This window comes from Ylistrum balloti, unplaced genomic scaffold, assembly GCF_031769215.1.
Source record: "Ylistrum balloti isolate Yb309-2 unplaced genomic scaffold, AGI_CSIRO_Ybal_v1 Utg370008, whole genome shotgun sequence".
NCBI classification, from domain to species: Eukaryota; Metazoa; Mollusca; class Bivalvia; order Pectinida; family Pectinidae; genus Ylistrum; species Ylistrum balloti.
The window spans coordinates 1,366,197-1,384,911 of NW_026782082.1; the positions used below are offsets into that span (position 1 = coordinate 1,366,197).

General features: G+C 35.1%; 1 protein-coding gene across 1 annotated transcript in view; it reads right to left on the reverse strand.

Moving 5' to 3' along the window:
- Positions 1-9,478: 9,478 nt before the first annotated feature.
- The window catches only part of LOC132548333 (WASH complex subunit 2C-like), a 36,846-nt gene continuing 27,609 nt past the window's right edge, over positions 9,479-18,715 (reverse strand). Inside the window, exons 30-35 of the mRNA XM_060212190.1 lie at positions 17,171-17,374; positions 16,459-16,584; positions 15,454-16,126; positions 15,174-15,274; positions 13,727-13,925; positions 9,479-12,329 (exon numbers count right to left, since the gene is read on the reverse strand). Coding sequence (XP_060068173.1) covers positions 12,193-12,329; positions 13,727-13,925; positions 15,174-15,274; positions 15,454-16,126; positions 16,459-16,584; positions 17,171-17,374 — 1,440 coding nt within the window. The 3' untranslated portion in view covers positions 9,479-12,192. The remainder of the gene's footprint in view (positions 12,330-13,726; positions 13,926-15,173; positions 15,275-15,453; positions 16,127-16,458; positions 16,585-17,170; positions 17,375-18,715) is intronic.

The following is an 18,715-nucleotide window of genomic DNA, read 5'->3' on the forward strand; positions in this document are numbered from 1 at the left end:
TACATTTTTATGGGTGAAAGGGTCGTAGATCAGATGATGGTCCTAGAAAAGAAAATGGAGAATTTTTGAAGAAAATTAAAATTATATATATAATAGATGTTATAACTACTTAAAGAAGTAATATATATAGGATCTTAGATGAAACTTATCTCAAAGTTTTCATTTTTGCTTGAAGGCAAATAAAAATTCAGACAGAGATGAGTTTCATTTTATCACAAATGAAATAATAAATTTTAGATGCTTTGTTATCATATAACCCAGCATAGTTACGTTTTGAAAGGTTTTTAAGTAAAAATGTGAAGGACAAAAACACAGGCAGCCACTTAGTTGCGCCATTTTCATTCATGACATAATGTCATTGTCCTTATTATGACGTCATAATTAATTCCTGACTGGGGCAGCCAATGGAAAATGCTCCAGGTTTTGTTACAGTGGTGACGAATACATGAAAATGTTACATGGATGGATTCACTAGATAATAGGTGTATTTTGAGATAAAAATGTATCTTTCTGTGTTTACCATCTATAGAATGGTAATGTAAATTGTACCAGCATTAGTCCTGTAGATCTAGCTTCTGATGATCTATATGTAGATGATATCCTGTGACCTAGAAGCCTGGTTTGTATGATATATATTCTACATGACAATTTGTCTGTGAAGAAAATGGTTTGAATATATTTTGCATGAAGAAAGCCAATTAGGTTATTAACAAGTAACTTAAAAACTTGTAATATTAATTTATTGGTGAAAAAAGATGTATATGGACATAATTGATGTATCAGATGAAAAGACAAATGGATATGCTTTTTTTTTACTAATGGTGCAACCAGAAAGTCTCCCCATTGGCTACCATATATTACAACCATCCAATCATAAAAGATGTTACAAAGATCATCAAAATCTAGCCAATCACAGACTCTCTTAAAGCACTGATATGAAAACTTTCAATCAATATCAATTCCAGCATTACTTAGTTTAGATATGGTTTTCACTGATTTGTTGGAAGATTTAAAAGCTATGAGATCGTCACAGAAACAGGTTCCCTGTATTGAGATGGAATGATATATAAATACCATAGTATTGATAACAGCATTTACCACATCTAACTACGATTGTCATGGTCATATCAAACACGGAACTTGTTTCTCTTGACACTTTTGGTGAAATGTGATAGTAAACATAAGTTATTTGCAGATGTTATTCCCAAGAGTTATGGGAATTATGTTTTTTTTTTTAAACATAAAACAATATTCTTATAAGGAGGAGAGTGATTAAAGACATCTGGTTTACAGTTCTCATACTTAAGAGTGACCTTGACCTTTACTTTAGATCATCAGTGAAACAAGTAATGGGATATCCCACAATGCATCGGAACAAATAAGTATTTACTCTTTGTTGATTTTTTTGACAGGATAAAAACATAATATTGGGAGTGTTTTAAAGAATACTTCATTTGTTTAGAAATTAATAGTCTGTAGATTGTAGAGAAAAATCTAGTGTCTCCTGAAATTTAATGTCGTTGAGAATTTGATTTGTTTCACTTTGTTCAGTATAATGTATAATGATTTCTAGATCACAAAAAATTGTAGTACAATCATTGAATTGGTGTTTTGATAAACGTTTGTAGAATGTCAGAATTGTTTATATGTAGTTGAAGTTGATGCCATGCAATAATACATTCTAGCAATATTAAATGTTTTAGTTAAGAATTAGATTGGAGACTGTTTATTAAATGATATGTAGTTGAACCCTGTCCATGGTTCGTTGCGGAAGAGTGCACGACGAGATTATTGATACAAGAGATATTTTACATGGTATTTATTTCATGTTTTCATCGTTTAATGGTAAATTATTGGAAATCAGGTGTCTCATCATAAATGCCAAAAGTTGTTGTTCTGATATGCAATAAAATCTTGTCATGATTAAGATAGTAACTTGTTATGTTTTCTTTTCAACTAATGTACATATAATCAATTACAAATATCAAATACATTTCACAGAGTTATGTCCCTTATAAACATCACAGATGTATGACATGATTGTACAATGGAGACAAGGGGATGGTAACGTATAATATAAATGTAAAGTAAGACACAGTAGAGACAAATAAGGAATGAAACTATCATGCAGTCGTTCCAGGACTCCTTAGTAATGCTATGGGTCCAGATGGAGAGATTTTCTACATCCAAAATACAATAAACTTTCTAATTTTCAATATTAAATGTCTAGAAGAGACATTGATTACACATCAGTATTCTGAACCATGCAATGGGGAGAGGGATACATCAAAGAATGTCTCTCAGGAATGCATTGTGAATAGTCTCCTTTAAAAATATGAGAGATATATTGATAGTTGCTGACAATATACATACCTAGATTAGACTAAGGGGTGTCTCCCAAACTATTTATAAAGGTACATTCTGGATTGTCTTCCCTACAAATTACAAGGATACATTCCTGATTGTCTCTTCAATAAATATCAAGAGGCATTTAAGTTGGTGTCCCATTTAAATGTTAATAACAACTGAACATAAATTCATAACCACAATCTCCCCTTCAGATATCTGGACAATATAATGGGTTGTCTCCCCTACAGATGTGGAGGATAACCTAACCACAATCTTCCCTTCAGATATCTGGACAATATAATGGGTTGTCTCCCCTACAGATGTGGAGAATAACATTGAAGGTTGGCTCTCCTTCAGATATAATGTACAAATAAGGGCTGTTACCAGATTTGTATTTCAATGTGTCTCCCCTCCAAGCAACAAATTAAGGATTCCAAGTATTCAACTACTGGGGAAATATTGAGGGTTTACTCCAGTACAAAGAGTACTATTTTCACAAATATCCAGAAACAGTTATTGCCATTATGAGATACTGATTGAGAGTTGTCTCCCCTACACAGATCAATCAGATTACTATTTTCACAAATATCCTGAAACAATAATTGCCATTATCTGATATAGATTGAGAGTTGTCTCCCCTACCAACTCAAACCGCATATTGAGAGTTGTCTCCCCTACACAGATCAATCAGATTACTATTTTCACAAATATCCTGAAACAATAATTGCCATTATCTGATATAGATTGAGAGTTGTCTCCCCTACCAACTCAAACCGCATATTGAGAGTTGTTTCCCCTGCACAGATCAATCAGATTACTATTTTCACAAATATCCTGAAACAATGATTGTCATTATCAGATATAGATTGAAAGTTGTCTCCCCTACGAATTCAAACCACAAAATGAGGGTTGTCTTGCAGAAAAGTAAATCTGAGACATTGCGATTTTTCTCACTATTACAATTACAAAAGGCTTAATGTTTCTCATTCTAAGCTCTTCAAGATCCAACATCAATCTATATGAAAAATGTTACTTACAAAAATGGAAGGCAATTATAATGGTGACCAAAATGACCTATGAAAATCAAGTTAGTTCATCAGACTTGTTTACCTGATGCCAAGTATCTAATTCACATAATGCTGGATTATAGATCTGTGACTTCGTCTATGAATTTTAAGTCAACTTTTCCAAAGGACTAGAGAACATGTGCCTTTGTGCAGGGTCAGTCCACATGGTGCAGGGTCAGTCCATCTGTCCACTCATTTAAGAACTACTGGATTTTTACCAACCTTTATCTACATAAGAACCTTTTGGCAGAGGGAAATAACTTTGTATAAGTGGAATGTCAGACCTCTTTGAAGGCAGAGGAGGTAAAATAACTCTTCTGTTTTGATTCTAAAGCCTTTTCATTTGAAGGAAAGATGATTTTTAAAGATTTACCTGTCTTGCCTATAATCCTGCATTCCACCTCCATAGTCACTGGGGTCAGATGTATCAAATCTTCAAAGGAAATCTTAGAAAGGCTATCAATGTGTTGTTTTCAAAAGAATGACCTTGACCTACTTTCCAGGTCACAGGGGTCAAAACACTCAAATAACTTTTGCATAGCTAAAAGACTAAGGATCAACATATATTGAGCCAGTAGCACACTGGGGTAAAAGGTTTAGACATTGATAAAATATGACCTTGACCTACATGATGTACTTTCTAAGCCGCAAATTTATGAAAATCTTCAAAAGACATCCTCAAAATAATGAAAAGACCTAGGATTATGATATTAATTCAGCACCATGCTGAGATGAAATTAATGACCTTGATACATTTCAAGGTCGCAGGGGTCAAATGTATAAACAACTTCTGAATAACTAAGAGACCAAGAAGCTATATTATTTCACCAGAAACAGAAAGTGGTATTAAGGTTGGCTTAAAACATGAAAATTGCCAGGGTAACCTTTTCTCATCACAGACTATCAATAGATTCTGACCATCTGTAATACACTAACGAAAGAAAATAACAAGTGATATAAGCATATCAGGTCTTATATTTTTATTAAAGATAGTGAATTTATACATTAAAGTTGTTTATCTATATAACTTTACTTTAACAGAGGATAAACTTCTAATCCTTGACTTTAGCTGTTACAGGTTTGTTTCCTTTACTTACAGTGCCCCTGGGTTCACCGTGCCGGACACCTGGACTGACCACTCAGTACGGTGTGCTGTCCTCTCTCTTCTCAAGGAGACCAGTCAGTCAGCTCTGGCTAAAGAGTGTCCACTTACTCAGGTAAAGTTAAAATAAACCAAAATTCTCAGGTAGACTTGATACTGATAAATCATTAATTTTAGTGGAGTTTTTTTCCTTAAAATTGTGATAATTCTTTTTCGATGAGTTTATAATTTCATGAAAAGGTTAACAGGATAAAATTGGCATGGATTTTATGAGCACAAAATCATTTGCAAAGGACATATTTTTGTGAAACCACAAAATTGAAATCCAACAAAAATATCTTATTATACAGTATATTTGACTTTTTTCATTTCAATAAAAAAATTGGAGAGAATGGCTCTTTTCAAAACCAGTTATCAGGATAACAACAAGGTTTTTTTATCTAGTGGCAGAGAGGTCACTTTATAACACTGGGTATTTGTTGTGTAGAAACTTTCTTGACTTTCAATAACCAAACCTAGAAAATACAGTAGGCTTGTAGGCCTAAACACTCACCTGACTAATAGATATGGTAATTTCTGCTTGATACCTAAAGCAAGACACACATACTTTACATTATGTGTAGGGCTACATGTATGTAGTACCCATGAAAATCTTTATCCATGATGTGATAATGTAATTACAAGAGAAATTTAAACTTTTTAAAAAAATGTAGCTTGTCTGTCATTCACTCTATTGCATCAAAATAACTGTACCCAGTGACAGCCCAGTCAGTGGAGTATAGGTCTACAGAACCTAGAGTGAAGCCCAAAGTTAGTGGTTCACTTCTCCTACTTATGATAAAACATCAGACCTAAAAATGCATGCTACCATCTGCGTCAATTAGTTTTATTTGTATAAACAAATAAAAGTAGAATATAAGACATTGTTTTCTTTATTCTATGTTTCTATGTTCCTACATAAATTCTGAAAAACACTTCACTCTGACTTATAAGCTTCAATATATCTTCTTTTCTTCTAGTCTACCATCTCAAACATAGCTAACTGGAAGTATGTGAGTAAGCTCAGCAGCGAGAAATGTCGCGAGTTTGGGGATTGGTACAAAATACATATCCAAAAAATCCAAGGTAGGTATAAACTTAAGACTTTCCCTTTACCACAGGACCTGTTACATATCACATGACCAATCACAGGACATGTTACATATCACATGGCCTATCACAGGACATGTTACATATAACATGACCAATCACAGGACATGTCACATATAACATGACCAATCACAGGACATGTTACATATCACATGACCAATCACAGGGCATGTTACATATCACATGGCATATCACAGGACATGTTACATATCACATGACCTATCACAGGACATGTTACATATCACATGACCTATCACAGGACATGTTACATATCACATGACCAATCACAGGGCATGTTACATATCACATGGCCTATCACAGGACATGTTACATATCACATGACCTATCACAGGACATGTTACATATCACATGACCTATCACAGGACATGTTACATATCACATGACCTATCACAGGACATGTTACATATCACATGACCTATCACAGGACATGTTAAATATCATATGACCTATATATCATACAACACATTATATTTGATTGTGGTGTCTGTATACTTAACAGGACTGACTGTAACTGACCATGTAACATGCATGCCACATTTTTGTTTAACTCAGACTACACAGTAACAGAATTTGAACATTTTTATTCCTAAATCATTACAAAATTAACATAGTTGTAGACCATATGTCAGAACATCTTCATGTTTTTTCAATTCAGACTACGCAGTAACAGAATTTGAAAATTTTATTTTTAAAATCATTACAAAATTAACAGAGTAGTAAACTATATATCAGAATGTCTTTGTTGAAGTTACATTTTGTTGCAGGTTTCTCTAATGACAAGTCCATCCCTAAAGATACTAGAATGACATTCCACCCGGAGCATGAAGTTCCAGTCCTGAGACAATGGTACAAATCATGTAAAAATCCAACAAATGCAAAATTCAAATCCTTCGCTGAAGAACTCAATAAAGGTCATGTTCGCTTAGAAAGACCAAAGATAACGGCAGCAAAGATTAAAATATGGTGGAAAAATGAGCGACAGAGGGAAAAACGAATCAGTCAAAAGAAACAGGACACCAAAGACGAATGCGATGAAACATCTCAAGAATCTACACAACATTCAAGTGATGTGGAGAAAACTAGATCACTGTTATCATGTGACCTAGATAAAAGTAGGTCAATGTTGCTGTGGCAACTGGATAAAAGTAGTTCTCTGTTAGGTTTTGAGACTTCAGGGAACGTTCCCCATCTGATGGACAGTCCTGGTGTTTCACATACTTCAGACATAGATATGAATTCACATACAAAAGGAAATGTAGCAGTGTCACATGATGTGGCTTCACATGCCAAGGCTATGGAGAGTGTCCATCTCAGGCTTCAGCAAGATGATTTCCAACAGGGCTCACAGGATTCATCTCTGTCACATGAACTTTCTAGATCACATGACATATCAGATGAACTTTCTCAGTCACATGACATGTCACATGATCTCACCAAGGACACAAGTTGGTCCCAAGAAGGATAACTCTATGCTGTTATCATAAAAATCCTATTCATCAAATTGATAATGTTTTAGCTGAACTTGACAAGAACTAAACTACATGGTATTGGCATTTATAAAATTCAGTTTTGTTGATATCTTGTTCTTGTGTTGTTCTACAATTTTACTTGAAAATTAACATCAACATTCTCTTAGTGACAACATCAAGTCAGGAGGTGTGAAGACAACACCGTCAAGTTTTCTATCATGGATACTAGGTTTCTTGACCCCTTGTACCAAAAAGAAAGCGGGGTGATTGATGGAAATATCACAACATCAATTCATAGCAATCAATCACAAAAAGTGCTGGATCTGAACTCATAAATAAGTTATTGTCCTACAATGGGAATGTGTTAAAGGGACATAACTCTACTGTAGCCTAACATTAAAGTAAAACAACATGATTATCGTTCTTAATGATCTTTAGACACGCTGTCTCTTGAGATATCAGTTTTTGAGACAGTCTTCTCCTGATGTTTTTTTTCTGGAGACCCATTTTCTCACTTGTTTTTCGAGATGTGTGTTCTCTCGAGAGTGTGTCCTCTGTAATTGCCTGTTCTCATAAGGCGTGTCATGTTAAATCATGTGATTTCTTGTGAATTTGCCCACTTCAGTTGCCTGTTCATTTAAGACTTACTGTGTAAAGACATGTGTTCTCTTCAGAATGCATCCTCTGAAGCTGTCTATTCACTCAAGACGTGTTTTCGTTTGACAGAAATGTCTTGCTTTACGGAGGCACCTGTCCACTTGATACAACCTAACTATTAAGATAGGCACCAGTCCACTTGATACAACCTGACTATTAAGGTGCTGTCCACCTGATACAACCTAACTATTAAGGTGCTGTCTACCTGATACAACCTGACTATTAAGATAGGCACCTGTCCACTTGATACAACCTGACTATTACGATAGGCACCTGTCCACTTGATACAACCTGACTATTAAGATAGGCACCTGTCCACTTGATACAACCTAACTATTATGGTGCTGTCCACTTGATACAACCTAACTATTAAGGTGCTGTCCACCTGATACAACCTAACTATAAGATAGGCACCTGTCCACTTGGTACAACTAACTATTAAGATAGGCACCTGTCCACTTGATACAACTAACTATTAAGATAGGCACCTGTCCACTTGATACAACCTGACTATTAAGATAGGCACCTGTCCACTTGATACAACCTGACTATTAAGATAGGCACCTGTCCACCTGATACAACTAAGTATAAGATAGGCACCTGTCCACATGATACAACCTGACTATTAAGATAGGCACCTGTCCACTTGATACAACCTGACTATTAAGATAGGCACCTGTCCACCTGATACAACTAAGTATAAGATAGGCACCTGTCCACATGATACAACCTGACTATTAAGATAGGCACCTCTCCACATGATACAACCTGACTATTAAGATAGGCACCTGTCCACTTGATACAACCTGACTATTAAGATAGGCACCTGTCCACATGATACAACCTGACTATTAAGATAGGCACCTGTCCACTTGATACAACCTGACTATTAAGATAGGCACCTGTCCACTTGATACAACCTAACTATTATGGTGCTGTCCACTTGATACAACCTAACTATTAAGATAGGCACCTGTCCACTTGATACAACCTAACTATTATGGTGCTGTCCACTTGATACAACCTGACTATTAAGATAGGCACCTGTCCACTTGATACAACTATTAAGATAGGCACCTGTCCACTTGATACAACCTGACTATTAAGATAACGTTTCTCTTGAATGAAGATCTTCAACCTTCACAACATTTATCATACATTTAACAAATATTGCATGGCCTTGAGGGTAAACATCCATATCCTGAAGAGATATATAATAATTGTTATATTGTTATTGTAAGAAATCTACCTAACATGATGGTTAATTTAAAGTTTGTTTTATACAAGTATCAATCTTGTTACAATAAACAATGAATAAGTTCTTAGAAAAGCAATAAAAACAAATACACTATGTTTTTCGAAATGAAAAATTCACATTAAAAAAAAACCCTGCAAAAACAAACAACGAAATCAATCAGCAGACATCCTGAAGGCTTTTCTATCTCTGTCCACAGTGAGTTTTCTACAAAGGGGGATAACTCAGGCTGGTATAATGATGTCACAATATATCACATAGGCCCATTTGCTTTCTATACTAGAATATTGACAGGAGCAACTAGTAGCATCATACAGACACTAAAATGAATGAGGTATAAAACAAAGAAGGTAAATCATTTCAAGTGGTCTGTTAAAACCGATCAATCAAAAATAAAAGGTACACAAAGTTTTAGCCAATCAAAATACATTTATTTCTATTCAATAAAGATATATATATTTAACAATGTATTTACATACATCTATAACAACAGTGTATTACACAAGGAATGTTGTATTTTACACTTGGGCAGGAGAGATTTTACTTTGGAGGGAATGGAGAATTTTACCACTCAAGAACATATCATCAAATGGTTGTATTTCTTAGTCAAGAAATGAACAAAAATTTTCTATGTTAATTTTTTCATTGACATCTTTCAAATATCAAATTTCAAATTCCATCCTCACAAAAAGAATTTCTCAATAATAACCTGCTTTACAGTATTTAATAGTTATGTTTATTGGTGCTTTATGTCCCATTAACAGCCAGGGTTATTTAAGGACGTGCCAGGTTTGGATGATGGAGGAAATTTAGAGTTCCCGGAGAAAAACCATTGATCTGTGACCAGTACCTTGGGACTGTCCCGCTTAGACCTTGACCCATGACCTAAAGGTAGAGGCCTAGTGATAAAAAGGGCCTGACGCGTCAACCACATGGCCACCACCACCCCATATTTAACAGTTAGTAAAGCTTAAACATGTGGTACTCTAGCTAATACTGATACAATACATTTCTTAGTAAACTCTAAGGATGTAAGTGAAGAAGGTGATGTCTTCTGTTTCTCTGTTAAAACATTTAACAATAACCTGGGTACCAGAGTATTGCCTGTTTGAGATGGCTGACACAGTGTACCAGACATCACAGGAATGCTATCTCTGTTAGGTCTCTAGTTTGTCATTGTTCTTAAGTATCAGCCATTACTACTGCGCATTTATGGCAATGCCGATATCTCCCTTCATCCATCAAATTTTTAATCACAAAGAGTGCCATTATAACAGAGCTTTCTAATGAGAAGATAGTTACAACAGGACAAAGGATTGGACAGACGAGATAACGACGACACTCCTCACTACTTTTTAGTAAATAAAAAAGTAGTACCATGCCAGGCTGTATTTATAAATGTGACGTAGTACTGTATATATTCAGTATTTAGCCCCATCACCAGTAATAAGCCCACCCCCATTGCTATTGCTGCTCAGTAAAAGAATCCAACATACACTTTTGATTTATATATCTACCCACTGGGCAGATATAAATAGAATATTTCGTAAGTCTAAGTACCCGTCCTATATATGGTCAAACCTCGTTATTTCACACTCGTATCACTCAAGGACTCCATTTGATTCATATTTTATGGGTACTGGCTAGACATCACACCAGACATTCTACTCGCTTAAATAAAAAACTCAAGATAAATGAAACAGTTTTCCCATGGACCCACAGCCTTCCAGATCATAAGGTTTCCACTATATTAAAAAGTACATTCTAGGAAACCATTGATGAAATTTCTGTGAAAAATATTAACTTTAATATTAAAACACACCAATGATTTAATTATTTGGGTTGAGGTGATTCCAGAGAAACCAAACTGTCTAAATCAATAGTATTGATTTCAACAAAATAAAACGGAGGCAAAATGAAAGAAAAAATTGAATTCAGGGGAAAACAATTCATCTGACTTTCAAAAAAATGTAAACGTATATTAAGTTGTCCTTCATCAGATATAGACTTCTAACAGTAAAGTGAAAATGATGTAGGTCTGAAGAGGACAACTCTACCCATATTTGTCCTGCCCTTACAAGCTGTGACCATACAATTAATGATTTCAGTTTTATCTTTGGTCCTGGAAGGTTCTTCCAAAATTTTATCAAAATCTGTACAGTAGTTTTACAGAAATCCAAATCTGTACAGTAGTTTTACAGAAATCCAAATCTGTACAGAGGTTGTACAGAAATCAAAATGTGTACAGAGGTTTTACAGAAATCCAAATCTGTACAGAGGTTGTACAGAAATCCAAATCTGTACAGTAGTTTTACAGAAATCCAAATCTGTACAGAGGTTGTACAGAAATCAAAAACTGTACAGAGGTTGTACAGAAATCCAAATGTGTACAGAGGTTTTACAGAAATCAAAATCTGTACAGAGGTTGTACAGAAATCAAAATCTGTACAGAGGTTTTACAGAAATCCAAATCTGTACAGTAGTTTTACAGAAATCCAAATCTGTACAGTAGTTTTACAGAAATCAAAACCTGTACAGAGGTTTTACAGAAATCAAAACCTGTACAGAGGTTTTACAGAAATCAAAACCTGTACAGAGGTTTTACAGCAATCAAAATCTGTACATAATTTTAAGATGTCCTCCATATGAGTGACACTGTCAGCATCTAATCTAATAAATACTAAAATATATCAAACTATATCACAGAAATTATAACACAAGGTTTTGTTATCATAACTTATGGCTAATGAACCTGAACATATATCCAAGAAAACAAATGCCCTAGAAACTTATCAAAGCAAACGACTTAAACTTTCTTCTTATTCAACACATTGATGGTTTGTTGACAGTCTGAGTGACTGAGTGTAGTCATGGATACCTCGCCACGGAAACTGATAATGGCTGTTTCATCACCAAATTCAAAATTCACCACTTACAGATGGTTATCATCAAGGTGAAACGTTCAATATAAAGGTCATAGTTAAATAGTTCACAATTTGCAAAATGTCAAGGTCAAAGATGACGGTGAACAATTTTTTAGTCAAGGTCATCTTCAAGTACATTACAAGGGTATTTTGTTTTAAAGTTCGATGGAGGCCATCTTGTGAAATCAGGATTGGTTTTTTACATGTTGCCGAGGGGATCATCAAATATATCATTAGAATCAACAGCAGTCTTTTTCTCAGCAGCTGGTGTGGTTTTCTTGGTCTTCTCCTTCTTGGTCGCCTTGGTTTTGGATGTAGTATTACCAAAAATGTCGTCTACAACAAGGAAAGATAATTTACTTTTACACAAATCAGTACCTTACACTTTCTAAAAGATTTCTTACTCCTGAAAACACTTTTGAATCATCAATAAATACCCTTAAAAAAGATTTCCAACATACCTACGAGGCATATAGCAGGGATCAAACACTGCGACATTATTTTGACAAGGATCCCAAAGGGATCTTGTCACCCACCACTGTTTGATCTTTTTATGTTCTTTTAGATCCTTTCCCTTTTTTCCTCTTTTTTCCGCTGTTTTTCTCTTAATTAAATGAAATTTGAAAATTCCTCTTAAGAAATAGTGATAAGTATTTTAAACTGTCAAACCCAAGATGGTGGCCAAATGGCCATTTTGAATTTTTGATCAGTTCTATAATCAAAAGAGCACAGGTAGGAAGTAAGGCCAACACAATTACTAATTTGAGAAAGATCCTTCCAATATCTTAACAAATAACAGAACTTTCACTGCAGCCATTTCTCAAGAAATTTCATTTTAAAAATCCAATATGGCCACCTGTAAGTGATTTTGTATTTTCATCAGTCCTAAAACCAGTAGGACATAACTATAGACAAATACCTACGTATGAAATTAGAGTATGGTTCCTACAGTAACTTCCAAGAAATAGCGATAACAATCTTTCTTTGATGAATCCAATACAGCCATTTTTCAGCTACTTTGTTTTGCCAATCAATATCAAAACCAAATAGGGAGCAACTAGGGACCAAAGTGAATATAATCTTCAAATGAAATTTAAGAAGGATCCATCCAACACTTTGCATGAAAGAGCAAAAGAAAACTTTCATTGTGAAAATCGACGATGACTTGTCTACTAGCCATCTTGTTGTTTTTTATCTACCCCAATACTGAATACACATAACTAGGGACCAATGCAAAACTAGATATGAAGTTTGAGAAAGATTCACCAAACAAAAGTAGAGAAAAGGTGACAACAAACCATATATGACCGTCAAAAATAAAATGACCACTTGTTGACCATCTGGGTGGTCGGGGCGGCACAGCGGTAACACACTGGCCTTTCACCTAGCCGTCCATGGTTCGATACCCGGAATGGATGTGAAAAGGTAGGGGGTCACCTGTCCGACCACACTGGTTTTCCCTGGGTAATTCAGTTTCCTCCCACAGTAAGACCCTCCCCGTGCTTCCATCAGGGTCAACAAGAGTGGTTAATATAAGTTTCAAAAACTTGTTTTGCAATTGTTGTAAAATAAATAAAGCTTATTAAAAGATGTTGACCATCTTGTTTTTCCAAACATGGACTTAGCACAACAAGGATTAATTTTCTGAAAGATCTAGAATTTTAAATGTTCTTCATTTTATCCACATCCTGGGATGAACAAACCGCAGTAAACCAGTAATATCCTTAACATACCTAAACCATCTGTGTCTTTAAACAAACTCTTAGAGCCGGTTGCTGCAGTCTTTTTCTTCTTCTTCTCCTTCGGTTTAGAGGCGGGGACGTCAGCAAAAATGTCTGTGTTGTCTTTAAATAAATCTTCGTCTTTCGTCTTGGGAGCTCTCTTCACTTGGCGCTTCTTTTTTTCTAAGGGCTTTCCAAACAGGTCATCATCCTGAAAATGGATTGTGGAATTCGGGTTTTATTTTTTTCCAAAATCTTAATTGAATAATGTAAACCCTTATGTATGTATAATGACTCTCTCTTCCTTCACAGGTACAAACTTTTATCTGCATTCAAACATTAAGAGATAGATAAAATGTTGGTATACACGCACAAGTTCTCAGGAAAATAGGACATGTTAGCAAGGTTTTGCTGTAACTGCAGAAATAGGAGTGTTCCAAATTAAAAACAAAAACAAAAAAAACCATGTGGCCCATTATGTATCACTCACCTGGTTTATTTGATGAAATTGAATAATTTAAACCATAGGAAAGTACTCAAAACAATTCTATCTATTTTCCCATAATAAGCTTTCCTCTCCTCCCAAAGAGGGTTAAATGTACTGTTTTGTACAAAACCTAGTTCTTTTCACTAAGGATGTCTTCAGTTCCAACTGGGGAAATATTTTATAATATTTGTTCTATTTCCACTATTTGGCCTAACCCCTCCTACCCTAGGGGGCTGTACTTTATTCTACATACATTGATCCCCTTCATCCAAGCATGACCCATACCAAATTTGGACAAAATCTGCGCATTCACTATTGGGCCCTCCAGCACCAAACGGCCTAAATCCCATTTCTACAAAACTGATTCCTCTTAACCAAAGGATGCCTCAGACTTAATATGGGCAAAATGTAATCTTTCATGAAGAAGGAGTATGATCTTAAAAAACTGATCTATTTCCCCTATTGGGTCCCACCACTCTCAACCCAGGAAGCCCCTAGACCCATTGTTTATACAAAATCAATTCCTATTCACTCAAGGATGCTTCAGACCAAGACAATATCCTGCAATTCCTGCAGAACAAGATATATTTTAAAGAAATTGAAAATACAAAATTGGTTCCCTTTTCCCTAAGGATACTTCAGACCAAATATAGTTAAAATCTGCTAAGTCTAGTAGCAATTCAAAGGACAAGATGACAGACGCTGGATGCCAAACAAATTGATTGGCGATTGAAGATAGATGCTATGCTGTCCCCAAGCTTACTTGGTCCTTTGGGCTAGAGGGGCTATAAGGATAATGTCTACTCTCAAATGTTAATTAAAATCTTACCTTTTTTTCCTCTACACATAATTTTTTTTTCTAATTTGTCCATTGTGAAACACAATTTCCACCGCAACAAATGTGGTGGGACTGCACCATGAAAATGACACCCTCTTGAAACTCAGCAAGACATTAAATTATTTATTACTTACCTCATCTGGAGTTGGTTTTTCCACCTTTTTCACAGTGTCTGTGGCTCCAGCAAATATATCATCATTGTTCATGTGATTTTTTTCAACCTCAGGTTTTGTTTCTGTAAAAACACACCACAGAAAAAATAAATAATCATAAAGCCTTATCAATCTTCCCAAGGGGTCAGGTGTGACCTTTGACCCTTTGACCAAAGACCATCAAAATTTAATTTTACTATTTAAATCTTACCACATAAGTACCTGCTGTTTTAGATACACTATATATAAAATCTACACATACCTGGTTTTTTGGGTGTGTTAGCATCCTTAAATATATCACCATCACCTTGGAAATCATTTTTTGATACTTCATTAAATGGCTGAACTTTAGATTTATCTCCCTTTGTGGTTGGATTGGAAGCGAATAAATCATCATCCTCCGGTAACTGTTTTGACACTTTTGGCGATGAAAATATATCATCTACGACAGACGACTTTACAGATTTTTTAGATGATTTTGATGCAAATAAATCATCGTCATCGTCATTGGTCAATATTGCACTTTTCTTCTTTGACGATTTACTAGAAGACACATCAAAAATATCCTCACTAACCGTTGACTTCACAACTGATTTGGTCGGACTTCCAAACAAATCATCATCATCCACCTTTTTTGATTTGGTAACTTTAGTACCAGAAGAGAAAGCTCCACTGGAGAATATGTCATTTTCTTCTACAGAAGGAGCTGGTTTCACAGGGATTGCAGAACCACCATTCAATAAGTCATCATTACCAAAAAGATCGGAGGTCAGTTGGGGCACTCGGTCATTCACAACGGTTTTTGGCATTTCTTTGGTGATGTTTCCACTAGGTGGTGCTGAAGGTGAAAATAGATCACTACCGCTACTGTCTACCTGTGTTTGCCGAGCCACACGACTTGGAGGGCGGCGCTTTGTTTGTATTCTTGCACGATCCTGGAAAAATAGAAAATATCACATATCTTCTAATTATCAAAGACTTTGGCAAAATATTTTTGAAAATACATGTTTAAGTGACATTTATTTTAGGTAAATTGTTCTGTTTTTTTTTTCTTACTTACTTAAAGTAAATCGTTTTTCTTTAGAATACAGTACAAATTTACCTGATCTGATGTCATTTTACATATACAAACCATCATTTTATAATTTTAATCACCAGAAAATACATGCAGAATATTTTTCAGAGAAACATCCTGTATTGTGTAAGGTGTCTGTAGTGACTGAGTAATCATGTCTTATGAGACATGTAAAATATTTTCCATCTCTACCTTGGAGGCACTGTGTAGAGTTTTAACTTCAGCAGGCTGATCAAATCCTATAGCGACAGGTTCCGGCTCCTTCACTGGTGGGGCCGCCCCGGGGAGAAGGGCTGCTGGATTAATTCCTATGTTTGCCTGTAACAAAATATGTCATCACTATCACCACTACATCAGCGAAGTCAGTGTGGTAGATCATCTATCATTTCATAATCTATCTGCGAAAAATACACTTTTAGGCTCTGAAACGTCTTCGTTAGATTTCTGTAAATGCTGTTTATATTAACATAAAAAATCATTTATCGGTTTTATCATAAAGAGCTGGCTGATCATTTATACTGAACTTCCCAAACACAGTTACTTGATATCTTGATTTTGTACCAGTCTATACCTGTATCCACTAAGAAAATGAAGTACTATTCCTGGGGTTAAGATTTTGAGGTTTCACAAAATTAAAAAAATTTTTTCGTTAGCTCTTAATCTCTTAAATAAATCTTACTTATGTTACCAGTGGTACTACAAATCATGTCAGTATTGTCTCTTTATCATTTCGTGGACATATAAAAGATCCTAGAATAAAGGTAACCAAATATTCAACAGCCCCTACAAAAATAAATCATTCTACTGTACTCTTTTCTTTTAATGGATCTTTATTTTTCAGATTCCAATTCTGAAAAAAGAGAAAACTTTTCAGCTCAGGAAGAACTGTCCTGACGATCCGTACCTTGAGTTTTCCTATTTTACCAACTGGGCCCTTTGTTGGAGACCTTTGCTCAGGTCCCTTGGTTGGAGACCCTAGCCCTGGCCCCTTGGTTGGAGAAGAAGGTGAAAACCCCTTGTTTGGAGAAGGAGGTTCTGGCTGTTTAGTTGGAGATGGGAGTTCTCTCCCCTTAGGTGAAGTTTCCTTTTCAGTTACAGATGCTGAGGGCTAATGGAAAAAGGCAACACGATAGTCAGTAAGCCAAGCACACACAGCACAACACTACAACAGTTAAGAAGCCACTAAACTGCACTAAAGATAGGTATAATCTACTAAATAAAAGACATTAATGGGACAAACACATTAACATTATGTATGACAGCACAGTTACTGGTACATTAAAATACTATTTAGAACAAAAGTTTCTTTTCTGCCATTGTCTCTATATATTTTGGTTTTCTCACCCTAAGATTTAATGATGGATACTAAAATGACAATTGAGAAAGAGTTATATAATGTAAGTCCTTTTGGGTTCCTAATCTTAAACGGTGAAAATATGACATAGCCAAACCAAGGTGTCAAAATTTTACTAAAAATAGCAAAATTGACCCCAAAGAAAATAAACCTTTTGTCCAGTCTTTGGTCACTTTCTGAAATTTTTATACGGAAGATTTCACAAATTCAAAATTTCAAGCATAAAAAAGTACATCTATGAATATTTCAATATTTTTAAAAATTAACACTGTATTGCAAGCTACTTTCTCTGGTAGTCAAATTATATTTAGGAGATGATATGAACACTTTAGAAAATTTTCTATAACTTTAGATCTAATTTGGTGCCCAATATCAGGAGTGTCTTTCCAAGATAGGAAGGATTGGGCAATATTCTGTACTGATAAACATTAAAAAAAATTCTGGAAAACAAAACTTGTGTTCGGTGTTTTGAACATAACAAGAGGCCAAATGGACCTGCATTGCTCACCTGTTTGTTGACATTAAGATGTGTAACGTTAAAAGTTACTGAACAAGAATTTAAAACAGTTTACCTGGTGATGATGAAAGTTTAACAAGGCCATGCAGTTGAACACACTTAGAAGCCATTATATCAGAATATTATTGATGAGGTTTCAATATCTAAGATTTTCTGGTCATTCAGAATAAGTTGTTATAAATGTTCTCAACAAATTTGGCCAGGGTGATGTTGAATGCAGATCAACATGGTCATTCATTGGAACAGGTTATACTGTAATTATTCTGTAGATTGACACTGTCAGTATAGCATTAAGATAGGGACTGTGAGTGGATGGCCAATGAGAAAAAGTAAGCACTGATTTCACTAGATAGTACAGTATAAAGGTTTGTTTTAGTTGTAAGGTCATATCCAGGAATTATTTGAAGTTTCAGAGGGAAGACAGGATAGTGTTTAAGGCCAATCTTCATTATAGATAAAAATATACAATGCATCTGTTTATTATAAGGTGGAGAATCGGGTAGATTTAGAAAATCACCTTGAAAGTAGGTCAAAGTCATTCATTTGAACAAAGTTGGTAGCACTTCATCTTAGCATGC